This window comes from Schizosaccharomyces japonicus, assembly GCF_000149845.2.
Source record: "Schizosaccharomyces japonicus yFS275 unplaced genomic scaffold supercont5.3, whole genome shotgun sequence".
NCBI lineage: Eukaryota > Fungi > Ascomycota > Schizosaccharomycetes > Schizosaccharomycetales > Schizosaccharomycetaceae > Schizosaccharomyces > Schizosaccharomyces japonicus.
Window position 1 is genome coordinate 1201384 of NW_011627862.1, and position 19124 is coordinate 1220507.

The window sequence follows — 19124 nt, forward strand, 5'->3', positions numbered from 1 at the left end:
AAAGGACCTGCGTACAGCGACTGGATGCAACCACACTGACAAACTCGCACTCCCAAACAGCAGGCACCATCACCTGCACACACTCTCCCCTCCTTACGCACACTCAAAATATCCCACTTTTTGTACCGCACGAACTTTATTCATTCTATGCAAAGAAGCTACCAGCCTAGGCCTCCAACTTCAAGGTCAAGTGGCACTTACCGCAGTAAAGACGGTCCTTGTGGACAGCCATGAAGACGGAAGCACCACAGTTGGGGCACTCACGGCGGAGACGCTTAATGCTACCATCGTCCTCGACCTTGTAGTACTTCAACACAGCAAGCTCAACCTTCTTGTGCTTGTGCTTGATCTTCTTGGGGGTAGTGTAAGTCTTCTTTTTACGCTTCTTGGCACCACCACGAAGACGAAGAACCAAATGAAGAGTGGACTCCTTTTGGATGTTGTAGTCGGACAAGGTACGACCATCCTCGAGCTGCTTACCAGCAAAGATCAAACGTTGTTGATCGGGAGGAATGCCCTCCTTATCTTGGATTTTGCTCTTGACATTGTCAATAGTGTCAGAGGACTCGACCTCAAGGGTGATGGTCTTGCCCGTAAGGGTCTTGACGAAGATTTGCATTGTGCGGTTGCCAACTTGCAAGAACCAAACGCTTATGTTTTGTTGTGCCCGTGACTGCTATTTTCTGTTTCCTCGCACAGAACTTTATACTTCGTTAAACACGTTTTGCGCACTTCAACGGGCTGTAACGTGGACAAGCTGAGTGGGGGTAGTATTGTAGACAGAACAGAACAACAGACGAACATCTTGGACAATGCAGGTCTTCCGGACGATATGGAAAACTGGACGCATTTTGCACAATTTTACTGTTCGATTACCAAGTGCCCGGTGGAAGAGTTCTGATGGGAATGCGCACGACCGATATTCAGATTTAACTCCATTTCTCCAAAGAACATGGAAGGTAGAAAAATGTACGTGACAATGGAAGCAACTTAGTCATTGACTATTTATAACTTAAAAGCTTGCATAAAATTTACTACAGCAGCTAGCCGCGGTCCAGGAGGTCAAAACGTCAATCGTGTAAATTCTAAAGTCACCATGTCGATTCCGTTGAATGATCTTCGTCAGCAGTTGCCCGAGAAGATATTCAATTACTTAACCACAAACTCTCTTTTTCGACCGTTCATAAAGCAGAGTGTGATTCAAATTGTTTCAAAAACATCAAGAAGTCAATTTGTAAACAAAAAGTTGTGTTTAGAACGACTCGCTCTTCTTGTATCTCAAGCAGCTCAACATGTCACACCCTCAGATCCTTCTCCAGGACAGGTGAAACGTGTTGAGAAACTAAAAAGGATGCATAATAAGCAGCGTTTGCTTGATAAAAGCAAGCACAGTTTGAAAAAGCAGGCCCGTAGAGAAACAATTTAATCCTCGCGACGCGTTCGTCGCAAGAATGTTAAGTATGACGTAGGGTTAACTTTAAACGAAATAAACTTGCATGAACGTGGTCTAATATGTTTACATAGCGCTGGCTATCACCCCGATACTTCTCCAGAGCAAACCACTGTTCTGAAAATCACAAATTCAGTATGGCAGTTGCTGGAAAGGACGTGGTGATCCCGGCACGTTATATTGCCGTGGTTCACACCATCTTATCCTTCACGGCCTTTATAATCCCTCTAGCGCTTGCTCTCTCACTGCATTACAAAAAAGTACGTGTTCTAAAACTACTGCACCTCTGTTGCAGGTGTCACTTGATACAAAATTCCGCTCTGTGGACCTGAAATGACTAACATACTGATAGGTTGTTAAAAATGAGTTTTACGGGTACCCTGAAGAATGGTTTCCATCTGTTTCTGCTACCATTGGAGATTGGTATCCTGAGCGCTCTGTCTTCCAATTCTTGATTGCCTTGACGGCGACACCACGTCTTCTCGTTCTTTTACTCTGGATTGCTGCCTCTGGAAGTCACAAAAAGTCTGTCTTGTTCACTGCATTTGTGGGCCTTATTCGTACGGCCTTCTGCGGTGGATGGGTATACGTAACCTCTACGGATGATCATGACAAACACGACATTTTCATGATTGTGTACCTTGTGTACAACGCACCTTGGTTTTACTTAACTTCGCGTTTGTCGCCTAAACATCCGATGTCCACAAAATGCCGTCGTATCGGCGCTGGCATGTTTATTGGCACCGTGTTTCCTCTCATTTATTGGTACATTCAGCACAAGTTTAAGCAGGTTCCTGGTGCTTACACAATTTATGCATTCTTTGAATGGACGCTTATTCTTTGGGATGTCTCCTTTGATGCCGCTCACATCTGGGATTTCAAAGATATCGACCTCATTTGCTCTTTCGGTGGACCTTCTGGTGCATCTGTTGCTTTAAATAAAAAGAAATCGGCTCAATCGGATGCGAATGCTGTTCCTAAGGAGAGCATTTTCTCCGTCCTTGGTTTCTTTTCTGAAACATATATGGCTTTCGTGTTCTGGAGTGTGTTCACTTCCATGGGATTGCTTATTTGGTACTTCCCACTTTGGCACATGGGTATTTCGGGACACGAGGCGACTATTTTCGTTCTTTTGTCGCCTGCTTTACTTTATTTCCCATTTGTCCGTTGCCTCGTTTCAAAGGTGCCTCTTCTTTTTATGTCTTTAAGTCTCGTCGGTGTAGCTTCGTACCTCGTGCAGGATCCTGCCAATCGCCTCTTTACGACCGGCTTTGCAGCTGGTATGGGTTGCTTGGCTTGGGCCGGCATCTTTTACAATGCTCGTAAGTCTCGCGTCGCTTTACAAAGTCATATCACGTCGTTTCTTCTGGGCCTTGCCGCGTCCTCTGTCGCTAAGTTTTCTAACTTTGCTAACAATCCCATCTGGCCCATTTTGCATGAAGAAAATGGTGGAAAGAACATGTTAGGTTTGATCGTTGGCACTGTAAGTTGCTTTATTCTTCTCTGCACTGGTTTTGGCAAGTCGATTCCAACCTCTGAGAAGCGTGAACGTCCCGTATTTTCTTTGCCCATTGCTTCTCTTTGCCTTGGCACAGTTCTTTATGGGCTTCACGTTCTTCTATGCGACTCATCTACCATCATTCTTTGGAATTGGTCTGGTTACCCCGTTCGCGGTCCTTTGCCCCTTCCTCATGGTCTCATTACGATCGTCACAATGATTGCAACCATCTTTCTTGCACCAAAAATTTACAGATGCCGCCGCCTTGTGTTGCACGGTTTTTCTGTTTTCGTTTCTTCGGCTTACCTTTTGCACGTTCGTGATGGATGGATGGGTTACTTTGCTGGCCTTTATTTTGCAAACTATCTCATTATATGCTTTTACGCCGTAATGGTTTCTGCCGTGCATTTTAATCCCGGTGCATTTTACGGCCTCGCTTTATTCTTCTATATCATCTATGCTTTGGCTCATGTCTGGGTTGTTGCGTACGAGTTTGTTCCAGGTGGTAAACTGATGCGTGAGAGAACCCATTTCATTACTGCTGCCGTTTGCTTCAGTATCAGTCTTGTGCTTGTTAGCTATATCACTCGCGTTAAGAATCGCAAGGGCAAAGCTGGAAAGTGCTCCTTCACTGATTTTGAGCTGTCTGAGAACGAAGGAAAGGTTCAAAAAAAGAGTTTCATCAAAACTTTCCTCGTTTCTCTTCTGCTTATTGCATCAGCAATTCATTCCACTGTTACTCTCTCTCCACCTTATGATTACACTCCCTATCATCCGGAGGAGAAGTTATTTACTGCTGGTATTTGGACGATCCACTTTGGTTTAGATAATTTCATGTGGGCTAGTGAAAGACGGATGCGTGATGCATTCAAAGATATGGAACTGGATATTGTCGGTCTTCTGGAATCCGACACCCAACGTTTAATTGGAGGATTTAGAGATATTACTCAGGAAATTGCTCATGATTTGGGTATGTATGCTGATTATGGACCTGGTCCTAATAAGCATACTTGGGGTGCTGCTTTATTGTCCAAGTTCCCTATTATTAACTCCACTCATCACCTTTTGCCCTCTCCTCGCGGAGAGCTTGCGCCCGCCATTCATGCTACTCTTGACATTTACGGCGAGGCTATTGATGTTGTTGTTTCGCACAATGGACAATATGAAAGCTTCCTTGATAGACGTCTTCAAAGCACAGAACTTGGTAGAATTATGCGTGAAAGTCCTCGTCCCTTGGTGTTTTTGGGCTATGTTGTGTCTAATGTTGGTCAAGAGCCACAGACTCTTTTGACTCATGAAAATGGAATGCAAGATATCGAACCTTCAGATTGGGATAGATGGTGTCAATACATTCTTTACCGTGGAGTTAAACGTGTGGGATATGCACGTCTTCACAGATCTACTATTACTGATACCGAGTTACAAACTGGTAAATTCGTTGTTACGAAGGAACCCGCCAGAAATGTTCGAGTGGATGCCAGCGAAGTACCTGCAGGATATCGTTATCCCGATAAGTTCTTTGGATCAGGTGTCCGTGGACATTATTATGACAATAACAACGTGGTTCATGAGCCTTGGTATTACGACTAGGCCCCTTTCACAGTCTTTTCAAACTTTGCATTCTTTTACATGAGGATTTTCATTTTCACGTTTTATTAATGCTCCGTTTTAATGATGCTAATTTACTTATGCGCATAAATGGAGCATTTAAGGGTACTAACAAAAGTCTTATGTAGTTACGCTTATAACATTAATTATACCGTTACAAATTTTACGAGTCCAGAATCGTCCTCCGCAACACTTATGAACGTCTTAATTTTCTTCATTCATAAGCCGCGGGAATTGTAAGTTCTCTTCTAAATTAGCAATTACTTCCGGTATCTCCTTCGACAAAATAGAGACGCTTTTTAGTGTATCTAAATATCTTTGTTTCATTGTCATAATGAAGGGGTCGCCTGTTGTGTTCGACGCTTCGGTTTCTAGAGGATGTAATTGTTGTTCTGGTTCGTTAGCATTAATTTGTTTCCCTGACACGGCTTTTTCCAAAATTTCGAGTTCATTTTTTATTGTATTTGCAAATGTCTTCTGACATATGTCAGGAACTCTATTTCGATATTGCGCAATTTGGGTGTGGGCATTCTCAAGGTCGTTGTATAAGTTCTGTACTTTTGCTCTAAGTGAATAGTCAAAAGGTTCAATAGTATCAGCAACGGAAGGATCAGAGAGAGCATCCTTTGCTTCGAATCCATTGATGGTTAAGTTTGGAAGCATTTTTTCATAGACATTATTTAAAAGCTAGATGTTAGTCAATGAAGATGAATGATATTCCTTTTATGTTGAATCAAAAAGCTTACCTCATTTATCATCACTTTGACTCTTTTCCTGAAAACATCTTCTTCCCCATGTCCAGCTTCTCTTGATGCTTGCTCTGGAAGATGCAGTTCTAGCTTTTCATTTGTTTTCTTTCGCAGTAGCTCTTTAATAAATAAAAAGTCTTGAACACTTCATCCGGTTAGTTTGTGAGATTGTGATGATATTTATAAGCTAAAGCTTGTCATACTTTTCTAACGCAATTTTAGGCAAAGAAGTTGCCTCAGACATGTTATAGACGGTTGCTGGTAAATTTCTAATAACCCCAGTCTTGGACGATTAGCCTTTGAGTAACAAACTAATATAGAGTTTAGCAGCATGAAATTGGTAGAAGACAAGATGTATCATGAATAACACTTGATTTTTTATTTTCTAGTGTCTTTATGATGTATGAATGAATTGGAATATTAGGCTTATATAGACTTGAGCTATTCCTGAAACAAGGCACTATAAATATTTAATAGCACTGTTTTAGGATGTTTGTCAACAGCTTTACGGGTTTCTGGGCCTTGCCAAGATGATAGTTAAATAATGAAATGTAAAAACACGAAACTGTAGTAAATTTTATTTAATTTTATTTAATCAATTTCAGCAATTTAAAACGTTAAAGTCGTACACAATTTTATTTGAGAATATTGCCGAAGCGTTTTCTTACAGAAAACTTATTACAATTTATGCTCATAAATTCTGTAGTCAAACGAAAAAGACCAGACAGAAGGCAGGTTAAAACTTGGGAAGGTAAACAAAACTCTTTATCATAATTAAATTTATACTTAAATTAATTCTTTTATCTAAGTGTTTTTAATTATTAAAGAATTGGGATTATGAAAATTAAAACATGAATCATAACATAAACTGAATCGAGTATACACAAATTTTGTTGCATTAAGAAAAATAGGACTTTTGATATGATCATTAAAAAAAGGTCCTAGTGAATTGAGGCTGAAAATTAATTAGCTGTCTTGCTTCACTATGTGCGACAAGGCTTATTCATCCTGGCTGTAAGCAATACTATGCTTGAGAGCCGCAATGACATTTTGTATCTTTGCAGCCATATAATTCCGTGTCGTCAAATGAGAAAATGAAAGCTGTTTCGTTTGACCTGAATAGCAACAGTTAGTAATCTGCGTTTGTTATAAAGAAAAGAAAACTTACCAACAAACTTCAATATCAGTTTGTCTTTCACGATATGAACAGACTCCAACTCGTCTATATCGCGTTCTTTAATTGTACGAAGACGATTGGTTTTCATAAAGATGATGCGTGCGTCCGTTAAAATTACAACTGTACCGTTATCGGTGATGGCAAATGCTTTATAATAATCGCGGAAGTATCTGCCATTCTTTAAAGTCTTCATCCAAAATTGACCTAATGCATCACGACTGCTGTATGGATAAACAATGCCATCCTTACTTATGAGCCGTGACATTCTCACTCGTTGAATGTTTTTACCGTCAAAGACTGTAGTAGTATTTCGCACGCCTTCCGATAAACTTGAAGCACAATCAAACAAACCCACCAAGGGCTTTGTTGTAAGGCCCAGGATTCCTTTTCCGACTCCTTCAAAAAATCCAGGAACTCCATGTGCGCGAGTATTAATCCACGGTTGCATTACAACTCCAGTTATTCCACTTCGAAAACCAGTTATTAGAGATATTGCGCCAGCAGTAACACCGTAAAGAACATGCTCCGGCCTGTTTCTGATTCGAGCGTTTCGCCTACGAGTCTGAAACTTTTTGTCTAAAGTTACCATACTGAGACTTTTAGATATACTTCCAGTAACTTTCGATATACTGTCGGAAATACCAAATACAGTCTTCTTTACGAAACTTGCTGTTCCTCTGGCAACACCCATTCCAAAGTCATAGGATCCTTCACTCAGTACAAAACCATGGTAAGGTTCGTAAAATATATCAGCAATGCCAGAAGAAACAGTATTAAACAATCCAACTGGATTTCCCAATAGGTCTGCAGAACCAACAATTTTATGAATTTGAAATGTCAGCTCTTGACTGTAGTGATTTTTTATAAGTTCCGACATGCGTTGAATTGTTAAGTGAACATTGTCCATTAGTAGAGAATTAATGCGCAGAGGTGCATCATTAATACTGCCGATAGCCATCGATAAGACATTAAAAAGAAATACAAAAGGACTTCTTGAAGGAACCTTGTCGGATATATCCCTATTTATCCGCTCAGTTCGCATGAATGACAAGTTCAATTGAGCAGGTTGTAAGTGTATTAACTCAAAATAAATTGCGTTACCCTGTTCAGAAGAGACCGTCGAGTCTACCTGTAATGCATCATTAAAGAGTTCATCATTCTCATTATCGTTATAGTTTTTCCAAGCTGATTTCATGAAGTCCAACATAGCAAACGCAAAATCCTCATCAATTTCGACGCTTAATTCCTGTAGAAGCATTGTAGCATACTTGACATATGTCACTCCGTAGGTAGTATTTTTCAAAATTGAAACCATGGCATAAAAAGCCGGTGGATATGATCCCGTATTTTCAGAAGTTCCAACCTGAGGAATAACTGTAGGATACAGTACAATCGGGTAAATACCACCGTAAAGCTGATTGTCAATCTGCAACCACTTGACTTCAAGTCTATATGTTTGTGTAGTAGGCGAGTCGTTAAAAGCGAATATAATATCTCGAAGGCTTAAATAAAGCAGTTCCTGGGTCTTATCATTGACCAAGGAAATACCCAGTCCTTGAACTTTCAGCTGAAAGCTAAACTGGACGTCATTTCCAACCTTTTCCAACTCAAAAACATGCTCAAGCGCAGCCTTTTTCTTATTCACACGCTTCTTCTGCTTGTAAACACTCGTTTCAGAGTTGTAATTACGCAAAACAAGTACAGTTTGGCCTTTCTCATTATATATATCACGAGAAATGAAGAATTCCTTTCCATGTTCGTCGAAGAATCGAAGAGGCAATAGCGCTCCGATTTCAGCTAGGGTAGTAGAATATTCTTGCTTTCCATGCGACAATAAGATATCCTTATTCTGTGCCGCCGGAAAATCCCATGAGTAGTTCAATCTTGAATTCGGACCAAGCACGTAACGTTTTCGTCTTGAATTGGTCAGTCCAGTTACCCGCAACTTTTCGTTGTAATCCGGAACGGCTTGCCAAAACTCAAATGAATAGTCGGTCTCATTGCGTATTGCAAATGGCCATTGCTTTGTTTCTTCTTTGAGTTTTATCATGATCGCACCCTTAACCAAACTGATATCGGCTTTTATGAGTGTGTCCATGCTGTTTTGTGATAAAATAATGTGTGTTGTTCCCAAATTTTCAATGCATAAGGGAGAAGTCCAAGAATCCGAACCTTCAGCAGCAAGCATTACAAAATTATCTGAAGCCTTATTCATAAAGCGAATATAATCACAAGAACCAGCCTTTAGCAGCAATCCATTACCGCGTGTTAAGTCAGAAATCTTCAGATTTAGAGGGCACAGATTACGCAGTATAAACCGGGGTGTAATTGTAATAACCTTGGTCATTCTGTATATACCTGGTCCGCTTTCAACATCAACTCCAAGCTTCATTATTCCCAAACCTGATATGCTCTCGAGTTCAACTTCATAAGCACTTCCAATAGCGTCAAAACTAATTTTCTCACTCCACCTGGAAAATTCACAAGACAACATAGCACGGTTTTTTCTATCATCCTTCCAATAAGAGAAAAGAAAAGGAACAGCTTTCTCACCCTTAGCAGCGGGGACTACACAAGTACTCGTCCTTTGAGAATGAGACTCATTCTTGTAACGAACATTGACCGGGATTCGACATTTGTTCAGGATAATATAATGGCTATAAATGCCAACGCGGTAAATCCCTGGATGGATTTCAGTAAAATGAGCACCAATTCTAGTAGTTCTCCCATCAACACTTAGTAAGCTTAAAGTCTTGTCATGCTTACAATCAGAATCATCTTGGTGGGAGATAGGGAGGTAAGAACTACTGTGGAAATCAGGAGTAAATAATTGCAATTGCAGGAGCAATAAGTGATCCAGCTCAACAGAATGAATGGGAAGACAAGCACGTTTCTCGATCGAGTGTAGAGTTATACCTTGAGTTTCCTTGTCCACTATTCGAATCTGGATATCAAAAGGAAGCAGATTTTCAACTTCGAGTGTTGCGGTAATATGCAAATGAAGGTATGGATATATATAACTTGACTTCTTATGCATTTGCTTTGTGGTCACAGCAAAATTGCATTTAGACGCTGCATCTGTTAACAAGTTGCAAGTGACTAGTTTTGGCGAGCAGTCCAATAAATCTTTCCAGTATAAAGATTCATTTGACCAAGCATAGTTAAGACTTCTTGGGGGACGAACACGGACTCGTTCTTCATACGCTTCACGAATTGTTGGACTGAATGTTTCACCAGCACGAACTTTATAGATACGGGTACTTCCGCCGCCCTCGAGTTCACCGACTAAGACTTCTAAATCCATATGCGTTTCGTTGAGAATGAGAACAGCAGACCGCAATACAATGTGCTTAACATAATCTTTTGAAAGAGTAATTTCAGCAACTATATGGTATTCTTTGGTAAAATCATGAGCGATAAGAGGGAGTAAATGTTCACCAACACGATTTACGTGTACTCTTCTCAATGTGTTCCAATTTTCCGGTCCGTCAAACTTCAACCCTATGCAAGATCGCTCCTGATCAGTATCGAGAGCATTATTTATTTGTCGCCATTCCTCAAATTTCCATTCGGTCTCTTCGCCATTATTGAGCTTGTACGCAAATTGAGTTACTGTACCCTCAAAGTCTGACCAAATATTGACATCGAAACCAGTAACATTCTTTATCCGGTACGGGGCTTCACTTTTGTTAGTGCTTATTGCAGTCTCATCCTTTGTCTTCTTGAAACCGAGCAAGAGTGTTTCTAAAAGCTGTGGTGTCAAAACCACTTCAAGTGTCTTTCTTGAAATGATAGTAAATATTGTTTTATCATAAGCCTGACTTCGTGCCACATGTAAAGTTACCTTCCAAGGTTCTAATAACGGCTCCCAATGTGAGTTTGCAAAATTATAGAAACTAACATATGATGCTAAATTAGTGTTTACGTTGAATTCTGAAGACCAATCTGAGAATTCAATAACAAAACTGTTGATGTTCAGATTTAAAATTGGTAGATCAAAGTGTTCACTAATTAGAAGAATTTTAATCCCTCCAATCGAGAGATTAAATTCTTCCTTGCATATTGCAAATGTAAGTGCCATATTCGCTTCTGGTTTTTCGATAGCCCTAAAAAGCCTTAAGCTTTGTTCGAGCAAAGCTTCTAGATTTTCAGAGATAGGTGGAACTTCATAAAGTTCATAGTAGAAATAGTATACCATGGAGAGCATTTTGTACACAAATTTTAAATCTGTTAAAGTTGTACGTAAAATTAACGGGTCAAAATCTAATGCCGCAGATGTTATAATTTGCTCAGACTCAATTCTGTTAACAGAATATGTAAATCTTAGCTGAAAATCGTCGAATACACGGGTACGCGTTTCTTGAAACTTGTCCATGAACGCAGAATACACCGAAATTCTGTCAGAATTTAGCACAAAGACAGACTGTTGTGTCATCAATAATTCTGTAAAACGAACTTCTAAAGCTTTTGTCGCTTCTTGAGTTCCATCCTCTAAAAATATTAATGATAGGTCTGCGAAAGTCACTCGATAATGCCACGAAGAATCATTCTCGTCTAGCACCTTGGACCTTAATTCAGAGGGGTCGTTCATCTCAACAGCCTTTGTAAGATTCCGTAACTTGACTAGTTTTGTGTACGTGACATTCCACTTCGAAAGTAAATCTTTTAAAGATAGGCAATACTCCCGGTTGACAACAACTGAGGCAGAATCAACATCAAGGAGAAGTATTGTTCTTTGTACCGGATCAGAAGGCATGTATAAACTCATCATTAAATATTGTTCCGTAGGAGATGACGGTCGACATAACAAGGGATAGCAGTTATTAGTTTTGTATCTTGCGTCAGTCACTTCAGAGTCTCTCACTTTTACTTCAGTGTAAGTACTTCCGTCAATACGAACATCGAATGATACGGTTAAATCCAGAAAGTTAACAATTGAATGAATCCTCTTTCGAAAATCATCATTCAAAAGGGAAGACTTCTTGAATAACGAGAAAGAAAGACGAGGAATTCTTAATTTTGTTTCGATAGAATACGGTTGCTGTTCTAAAGGAATTCGTTTAGAGATTTCCGTCTCCATTAAAACGACATTTTGCAGCTCTCCAATTAGTACTTTATTACTCATTTTTTCCTCATCCACTTTGTAAAATCCCGTTATTCCATAGAAAAAATCCCAGAAAAGGAGATACTGATCTTCACTTAAGTGAACATCAATTGGCGCAGTTATTCCATCAATACTGAGGATGTCGTGTTGTTGACCTTCCTCATGAATGTATATAAACTTGAAGGAAAAATTTGTGTCTTCCAGCAGAGCTTCCACGTCATCAGAATTAGCTGGTTGTGTACATGCATTGACATTATATATATCGATGCACACCAATTGCTTTTCTTTGCTATCAAAGTAGTCGAAGGTATTGTAAAACTTGAAGACTCCTGGCTTGATAATCAATGTTATCGTGTCATTGTTTTTGTGGGGAAGAACAGTCTCAAAATGCACAATTGGACTGTGAAGCTTGACCTCAAATGTAAACTTTCCTTCTTGATCTTCTGTTGAAAGCTGGTTCAATGTCAACCTTTCTGCAGTATCCAGAAGAGATTTTAACTTCGACAATTTTAGAAGGAAAGAGTAAAACGTTGAAAAAAAACGTTCTTCAAAGAACAGATTCAAAGAACCAACAGTTAATTTCATATGGGAATCATAGACAGGATACTGGGAAGGAACATTTATCTGTTGACTTCGATACTCTAGATCGATGAAGTTATCATTATGAATTGTAATAACAGGTGTTCCCTTTGCACTATGTTCGTAATCGAAAACAGAAATCTGCGAGAGTTTAGCAACATAAGCCAAATCATTAGTAAGCTCAAAATGAAGAAGAGCTTCAATCAATGAAACGGTCGAAAAATGACCATCTTCATTGTAAAGAACAACATCTAAACGATCAAATCGAATATTCACATCCATTTGCTGCACATCATTTGCGTTCGCAGGCAACTGCCTTCTTAATTCAGGGGGCTCAACGTAACGTAATTTTAAGAGAGGATTCTGTGAATTTGGAAACGTAGATGTAATGTATTCATAAATGACCAAAAAACTGGAAGGAACAACATTAAACTGTATTTGTTCAATGGTGATATTGACAGTTGATTCAATTCCCTTATAAACTGATTCAAATTCTGGAGAATCAAGATCGATGCACGTATATTCAATTTTAACACTGCTATTTTTCTCATTACTTGGCGAAGGCAGAGATGAGATTAATGCATTGTTAAATAAGTTTCCACTCTGAGCAAATTCTCGAGCAGTGAAACGACGTAATTCAACCGCGACTGAATAATCAAAATGGCGAATTCGAAGGTCCACGATAAAATGAAAGGTTGCCCGGAGAATCGGAACAATTTTGTCGTTGTCAAGTCTATAAGCCGTCAAAACAACATCACTCACGTCAAAATCAAACGCAAATAGCTGCTGAGCAAGAAATTGAGCTTCATTGGTTTCACTAACAGCATCCACAAATTCCGCGTTGTCTGAGCCAGACTCTTGTTCTGTTGTTAAATCAGTCAAGGATCTATATGAAGGAGTTCCAGATGTACTCTTTGTGATAAGTGTATTAAAGAACTCAATGTCAGTAACCTCAGCTTCCGGAAATGTCGGTAAAAGATTTAACATAATACTAATGAAAACTTTATACTGAATATCAGTGAAACCGATTTCAGCAAAGTCCATGTGACTGGAAACTCGGAAACGAGTAAAGTTTACAGCCAAGGGAAGAATGCAAACTTCAATCAAAATATCCAAAGAACATTCTTTCAGTATATGATGAGGCGAGGGCTTGTCAATGGCTTCCAATGCAATATCAAAAGAAGGGGCGATGACACATTTCGTGGATATTAACGATACTAGAAATTTATCGTACATAAGATTTTGAAGTTCCACGAACTGTTCACGATTGATTTGTTGGCTCTGAAGACTTTTAAACTTATTGATTGTTGCAGGATCCAGAAGCTGAGAATGTACAATAACACGACCGATATCAAGAATCAGACAATCACTGGAATCTGAATTTGGGTTTTCTCTAACAGCAATAAGAGGTGCTTGAATATCGATAAAGACATCAATTGACTTATGATTCTCCAACGCAAAATCCAAGCTTGCTCTTGATTGCTTAGCATATGACATTAATGCCTCCGCGGCAGCAGCTCCCCAGACGGAGACATGTTCAAGCTTCACGCGGGGAGGTTTAAGGAATAATATAATTGATTCCACGCAGCGGCGATGGTACAAGACCAACAGCCGTTTCAAATAAATTTCGAGTTTAGAACTGGCACTTTTGTTGTTAGATAAAGTGTCAAAATTGAAGTAAAAGAGACAATTTTGTAGCTGCTTAGGCAAAGGCACATTTCCAATATGGCGTCCACCTCTTTCTTTCACACATATTACAGTCATCGGCAGTTCATTCGACCGCGTAACACCATCAATCATGTTTAGATCAACAAGTGAAGCTTCAGCCCGAATTGAAGAGTAGCGCGCAAAAATATTGAGGACAAACTCTTGGAAGGTTATTTCCATCAGTAGGCTTTTCTTTTCTTTGCTGTATCCCGTAATCAAGGAAAGTCCCCCCTTATGTACTTTTAGAGAGAACTCAGCAAGCACATAACTTGGAGAATGAGAAGATGCAATATTATCAGTTTCGTCGTTATATTCAATGGCCGAGTAAAACTCTTGTTTCTGAGCGTCTGTAAATACGAGAGATGAATACGAATCATCACTAGTGTCGTCCGGATCTCGCTGTTCAAGTTCGTGTGGTTCCTTCTTTCTTGTAATAATAGCAGAAATACGGCCCATCCAGGAACCCTGCTCCCTTGTGTCTGCAACTTCTCGTTCAAGTTTTTTATAGACAATAGAACGATACGTTATTAAGTCATCAGCAGAATTATCATGTTCAAGTTCATTTAATCGTTGTTTTTCGGATTTTGACAAGTCCTTGTGTTTAATCTTTTTGTAATATAGTTGTACATATTCAAGTCGGATGTCCCTACGTTTCTTAAAGTATTCCCATGTCCATTGGTAATTCCGATTATGTATCGACTCCTTGACGACAACTATGGCATACCGAAACCATGCCAAGGGGTCAGCGCGAGACGAAACTTTCGGCCGAAAATGAATATACTGTTGGTGACATAGAAACACCTTGAAATAGTCAACCATGTTAAGAAAGTTGCTATACTGACCATCATTTAAAGTGAAAGCCAATTCATCGAATTCCACAGCAAACCGTAAACGAGGTTCACTCAGGCTAGGTTGACGAGATATAATGATATAACCAGAGCCCATAACAGGGTTGAGAATATAATGATGATCACATGGATGTTCCGATCGCGGGATACTGTTTTTCAGATTTTGCAATAAAGTGGCACTGTCTTCTGAATACACAGACCTTGAATCCGAGTGACAATAAAGAGAAAAGCTATCGAGAAGTAAGTTTTTAAAAATATACTGCGATGGATCCAAGCCCATTGATTGTAGCAGCGTACTGTTATTAGTGGACAAGGCGGAAACTTCGTGTAAAGTGATGCCCAAAGCAAATGGACGTTCGATGCTGCTTAGGGTATCCTCATATCGAACATGGATGCGTTCAATAGAAAGTTGCAAATTGTCCGTTAATTTTGTAATAAGAGATTCAATGAAAGAGACTTTCTTGCTCGCCGGAAGCTTCTTCGGAACACCCACATTTCTGCGAACTAACTCAAAGCGCCCGAGCTTTTCTTGCTTTAGACTTTGTTTGTTGGCTTCGATTTGTTCTTCTGAGATACTGTTTTCATTTCGAGCGAAAACAAGTAAGTAGATATCTTCTAACCGTACTTTAAGAGGCTTTTTTCGTAAATTTTGCCATGGAATTTCCAAGTTTAAGGTCCCAATGACTCCAGAAATAATCGATACTGGTAACCCAAATTTGTCGACAGCCTAAACCATGGTCAGAATACCGTTTTCTTCATCAGAAACCCACCTCCGGCTTGATCTTTAGATTGTGTAACTTGACATTGCCAGACCATACACCGATGTTCAGCTGTTTAGGATCAAAGTTGTCTACGTAAGAACCAAGAATTCGATTGAGGATGCCTACAAGTTAGAAAAATGAATCAATTCCTGTTTATCGAACCTGAAACAAGGCTTTCAAGCATTCTGTACCGTCCTGTACACGAAGAACTTAAAATACAGTAACTTTCATAAAGTTCCTGGTCTTCAGACAGGTGTGTTGCTCTGGTGTGATGAAATTGTGCCGGTGGTAAGTAAACTCTACTGCAAATAAACTTTTATGTTACCGAACGCCAGTCCCAACAAGCGATCTGTTGGTGCTTAACACATTAATGTGGTGACGTGGAAGAAGGAAGGATTATATATGTTAATAGTTTACACATTCATTAAATTATGAAGAAAAGTTTAGAAAGACTTCCTTGCGGGTTAACCAAACAAAAGTGTAGTAGTAGTAAATAATATCTTTTGGCCGTACTGTCCACACATCGTCAATGACATGTTCTTCTTCACGAGTGCTATAATCATTGCGCCGGAAACGAACAACGTGGAGTGGCAGAGAGTGCAGTTCAAAAAAGGTATGAACACAAGGGACACGGGAGGGTAGATGTTGTTAAACATCGGACAGAAATTGACGCAGGGATCAAGTATGACAAACTGTAAAAACGCAAATTTTAACAAACGACCGTAAACCAAAAATGCAGGAAATAAAAAAAAAAGAAGTGAGGTGGAATATAAAGAAGCGAGAAGGAAGAAGGATTGCGGAGAGAAACAGGCAACTCACATGTGTCAGGTCTGTCCAAAACAGCATCACAGGGAGAAGGAGCATGAAAAGCACTAAGTAATGAAACAAGCTGGAAATAGCAACTGTAGTGTGCTAACTGAACAGAAACATGGTGAACTTTAAGTAGAGGGGTGGATTGATGCAACTCTGTGTCGACGTTGTACTGGACAAGGGGAAACGGTCGAAAACGAATGAACCTCGAATGCAACAAAAGAGTGAAAAGAGCACGAGATTGAGTAAGCTAATAAAAGTTTAAGAGCCATCAGTTGTTAGTGAAATGCCTAGTTCCCGCAAATCACTAGCGGCTTCCTCGGCCGAGACACCTTCCAATTGAGCAGCCGCAGGAAAGCCAACTGCATTGTTCAGTTCAGACAACATGGCAGCTTGCCGTTCAGACTGTTGACGGAACATAACTGCTGACCACCGATATGGGTTTGGTGCATTGGCGGACGGCGTTCGAGAGAGCGAGCGACCCATGTCACGCTGGAGCTGGTAAATTCGAGCGGATGTCTGGTTCAGTAACAACTGACGAAGTTTCCGTAAATCGTGCCGATATTGAAAATGACGTTGTCGGACAACAAAAGCAAAAAACTTGTCAATGCTAGAGAGTTGAAACTTTAACAACTTTGACGCCATGTCGAGACGTTTGTCGCGTTTTTTCAGAAAAAAATCCATACATGCATTCAAACGTGGATGCACGTCTTTTTCAATCAATCGTTCTTGTTCCGTCAGCCGGGCAAGTTTTTTGCCGAACAAGCGTTGTCGGAGAATCGAGAATTCCATTTCAAGTTCAACTAAAGCATCCAACGCTTCCTTTCTCTTTTGAGTTTTTTCATCTTCCCCATCATGAGAGTCGTTAGCCACCTTACTATCGGTAGCACTCTTTTCTTCATCAGACGAAGCAGCCGATTCGGCAGACGTGTGTTGTCGTGTCCGTTTGTCATTGCGTCTTTTCCGCTTACGGCCCTTCGTCGAAACCATTGAAGGCGTTGTAGCCTTCGGTATCGTATCCTGCGTGTCTGTAGCGCTTTCCGCAGTAGTCATTTTTTCGTCGGTATCCTCTTCCTTTACAGATATGCGAGATCGTTGTTCAGAAGTTGATGAGTTTAAAGCAGGCTCATCATGAACACCTTCTGGAATCATGACTGTCTCTGCCTCCGAGGCAGCACCATCACCTGCCATTGTAATTTCACGATTCATTGTTTTTGTTTCTTGCTCCACAAGTGATGTAGCCTCAAAACGCTTCGAGTTCGGGGGCTCTAAAAAGTCCTGGGACATTCGTTTTTTATGCAAACTGTTCGCTGACAGAGAAGTCGTTTGACGAGCAGAAGAATTCATGTTGTTGTCGAGTGTTGGAACATCCACCTCTCTGTCCTTTTGACCACGGCTAGTTGAGGACGTGCTAAAATCGTTCTGTTTTCCCATGTTTGTCGAATTTTGGATCACGATGGACTCCATTCTGTTGATAGAGTGTAATTCACTGATCAATGAGTCCAATGACTCTGTTCACCTAGGGTACACGCTGTGTTTTTCTAGAACGGAACAGATCCGTTCAGGCTACTGCTATATGAGTGTTTCGCGCAAAATTTGGACTTGGATGGGTGAGATTGGAAGTTTGTAGGTTCGCAAGCAGTTTATGGGTAACAAAATGTCGCGCTCCAAGTAACCAATCAGCTTCGGGCATGGAAAAATGCCCCGCGGGGGATGCGCAAACTGCGGGGACAGTTTAAAACGTCCCTGACAAACGAGCCACATCCAAAGCTTCAGGGAAGCGCGCCAGAAAGCACTGTTGCTGAGAAGAGAGGCAGATGTACTTTTTATTAGATCCTATACTTACTGGTCAATAGCGACCTCAGGTGCTCCTGTCACGGAACGTTCTTTGCAGTTTTCGGGTATTTTTGATCTAGTTTTTCACCAGTACCGAAAAACACCCAATAACAAGAAACGTGATGTATTACATCATATTTACGAATGCACCAATTCTCGAGTTACTTGTAGCTGACATGAATTGCTCTTATTGGACACTGCAAGAGTAGGCCGAAGCACGTGGTGCCAACTACGTCATAAATTACAGAACCGAAAGCGACTGAATTAAACTGCAAGCGGGGCACCTTCCACTCTACTGACAAGAAACCAACCAGCAGGCTCGGTGGAACGGGATGTGGTGGACTTATTAATGTATGCGTTTTTAGAAAGAATTACGCGAGTTCTTACTCTTTACTCCATACGGGAGCGAATTTGCTCACCAAGCTCAGAGAGCTCCTCCTTGGAGATGGAGAAGGAGGGCCAGCCGACGACCAAACCGAATTCGGTGTTAGGCTTGGGGATGACGTGGACATGGACGTGGCCGACTTCTTGGTGGGCCAAGCGACCGTTGTTTTGGAGGATGTTGAAGTTCTCAGCACCAGTAGCCTTAGCAACACGCTTAGCCAATGGAAGAAGATCAGCACATGACTCGTCACTCAGATCGGTAAGTCTCTCACCGTGTTCCTTAGGGATAACGAGAGCATGACCTTTGCTAGTGGGAGCAATGTCCATGAACGCGAGAGACTTGGCTGTCTCGGCGATTTTGATGCAGGGAATTTCACCTTTGATGATACGACAGAAAATACAAGACATGGTGTTCTGTGGGTGTGTGCAGACGGATAAACGAGATTGGTTACATGGTGGACATATATGGTGTTGCTTTGATCGACAGTAAATCGTTGAGTTGATCGGCACTAAAGCGACAGAGCAAGTGGAAGGGTGAGGTCGAGGATAGGTAAGCACTGGGACGCATTATGGAAATTTCACCACCGTAGATCTACGATTAGCCGCATTTTAG

At 40.6% G+C, this 19124-nt stretch overlaps 7 protein-coding genes across 7 annotated transcripts; 2 read left to right on the top strand and 5 right to left on the bottom strand.

Moving 5' to 3' along the window:
- Window positions 1-117: 117 nt before the first annotated feature.
- Window positions 118-631, bottom strand: SJAG_01226 (ubiquitin-40S ribosomal protein S31 fusion protein). The gene has a single exon (XM_002172444.2). The coding sequence runs from the start codon at window positions 617-619 to the stop codon at window positions 167-169; it is 453 nt and encodes a 150-aa protein (XP_002172480.1). The 5' UTR covers window positions 620-631; the 3' UTR covers window positions 118-166.
- A 181-nt stretch (window positions 632-812) lies between these two features.
- Window positions 813-1426, top strand: SJAG_05221 (translation release factor; the record flags this gene model as incomplete). Its single annotated transcript, XM_002172445.1, has 2 exons — window positions 813-879; window positions 1020-1426. The coding sequence occupies 2 exons, from the start codon at window positions 813-815 to the stop codon at window positions 1424-1426; spliced, it is 474 nt and encodes a 157-aa protein (XP_002172481.1).
- A 118-nt stretch (window positions 1427-1544) lies between these two features.
- Window positions 1545-5305, top strand: SJAG_01227 (glycosylceramide biosynthesis protein). Its single transcript, XM_002172446.2, has 2 exons — window positions 1545-1710; window positions 1803-5305. The coding sequence occupies exons 1-2, from the start codon at window positions 1588-1590 to the stop codon at window positions 4536-4538; spliced, it is 2859 nt and encodes a 952-aa protein (XP_002172482.1). The 5' UTR covers window positions 1545-1587; the 3' UTR covers window positions 4539-5305.
- SJAG_01228 (kinetochore protein Mis14) lies at window positions 4612-5884 on the bottom strand. Its single transcript, XM_002172447.2, has 3 exons — window positions 5509-5884; window positions 5303-5450; window positions 4612-5243 (listed from the first exon to the last, which is right to left on the bottom strand). The coding sequence occupies exons 1-3, from the start codon at window positions 5547-5549 to the stop codon at window positions 4761-4763; spliced, it is 672 nt and encodes a 223-aa protein (XP_002172483.2). The 5' UTR covers window positions 5550-5884; the 3' UTR covers window positions 4612-4760.
- A 164-nt stretch (window positions 5885-6048) lies between these two features.
- SJAG_01229 (vacuolar protein sorting-associated protein 13a) lies at window positions 6049-15761 on the bottom strand. The gene is made up of 4 exons (XM_002172448.2): window positions 15644-15761; window positions 15491-15603; window positions 6474-15447; window positions 6049-6420 (listed from the first exon to the last, which is right to left on the bottom strand). The coding sequence occupies exons 1-4, from the start codon at window positions 15663-15665 to the stop codon at window positions 6305-6307; spliced, it is 9225 nt and encodes a 3074-aa protein (XP_002172484.1). The 5' UTR covers window positions 15666-15761; the 3' UTR covers window positions 6049-6304.
- A 101-nt stretch (window positions 15762-15862) lies between these two features.
- SJAG_01230 (Sds3-like family protein Dep1) lies at window positions 15863-17970 on the bottom strand. Its single transcript, XM_002172449.2, has one exon. The coding sequence runs from the start codon at window positions 17756-17758 to the stop codon at window positions 16553-16555; it is 1206 nt and encodes a 401-aa protein (XP_002172485.1). The 5' UTR covers window positions 17759-17970; the 3' UTR covers window positions 15863-16552.
- Window positions 17971-18400: 430 nt separating this feature from the next.
- On the bottom strand, window positions 18401-19068 carry SJAG_01231 (adenosine 5'-monophosphoramidase). Its single transcript, XM_002172450.2, has one exon. It carries the CDS (start codon window positions 18917-18919, stop codon window positions 18518-18520), a length of 402 nt encoding a protein of 133 aa, XP_002172486.1. The 5' UTR covers window positions 18920-19068; the 3' UTR covers window positions 18401-18517.
- Window positions 19069-19124: the final 56 nt, after the last annotated feature.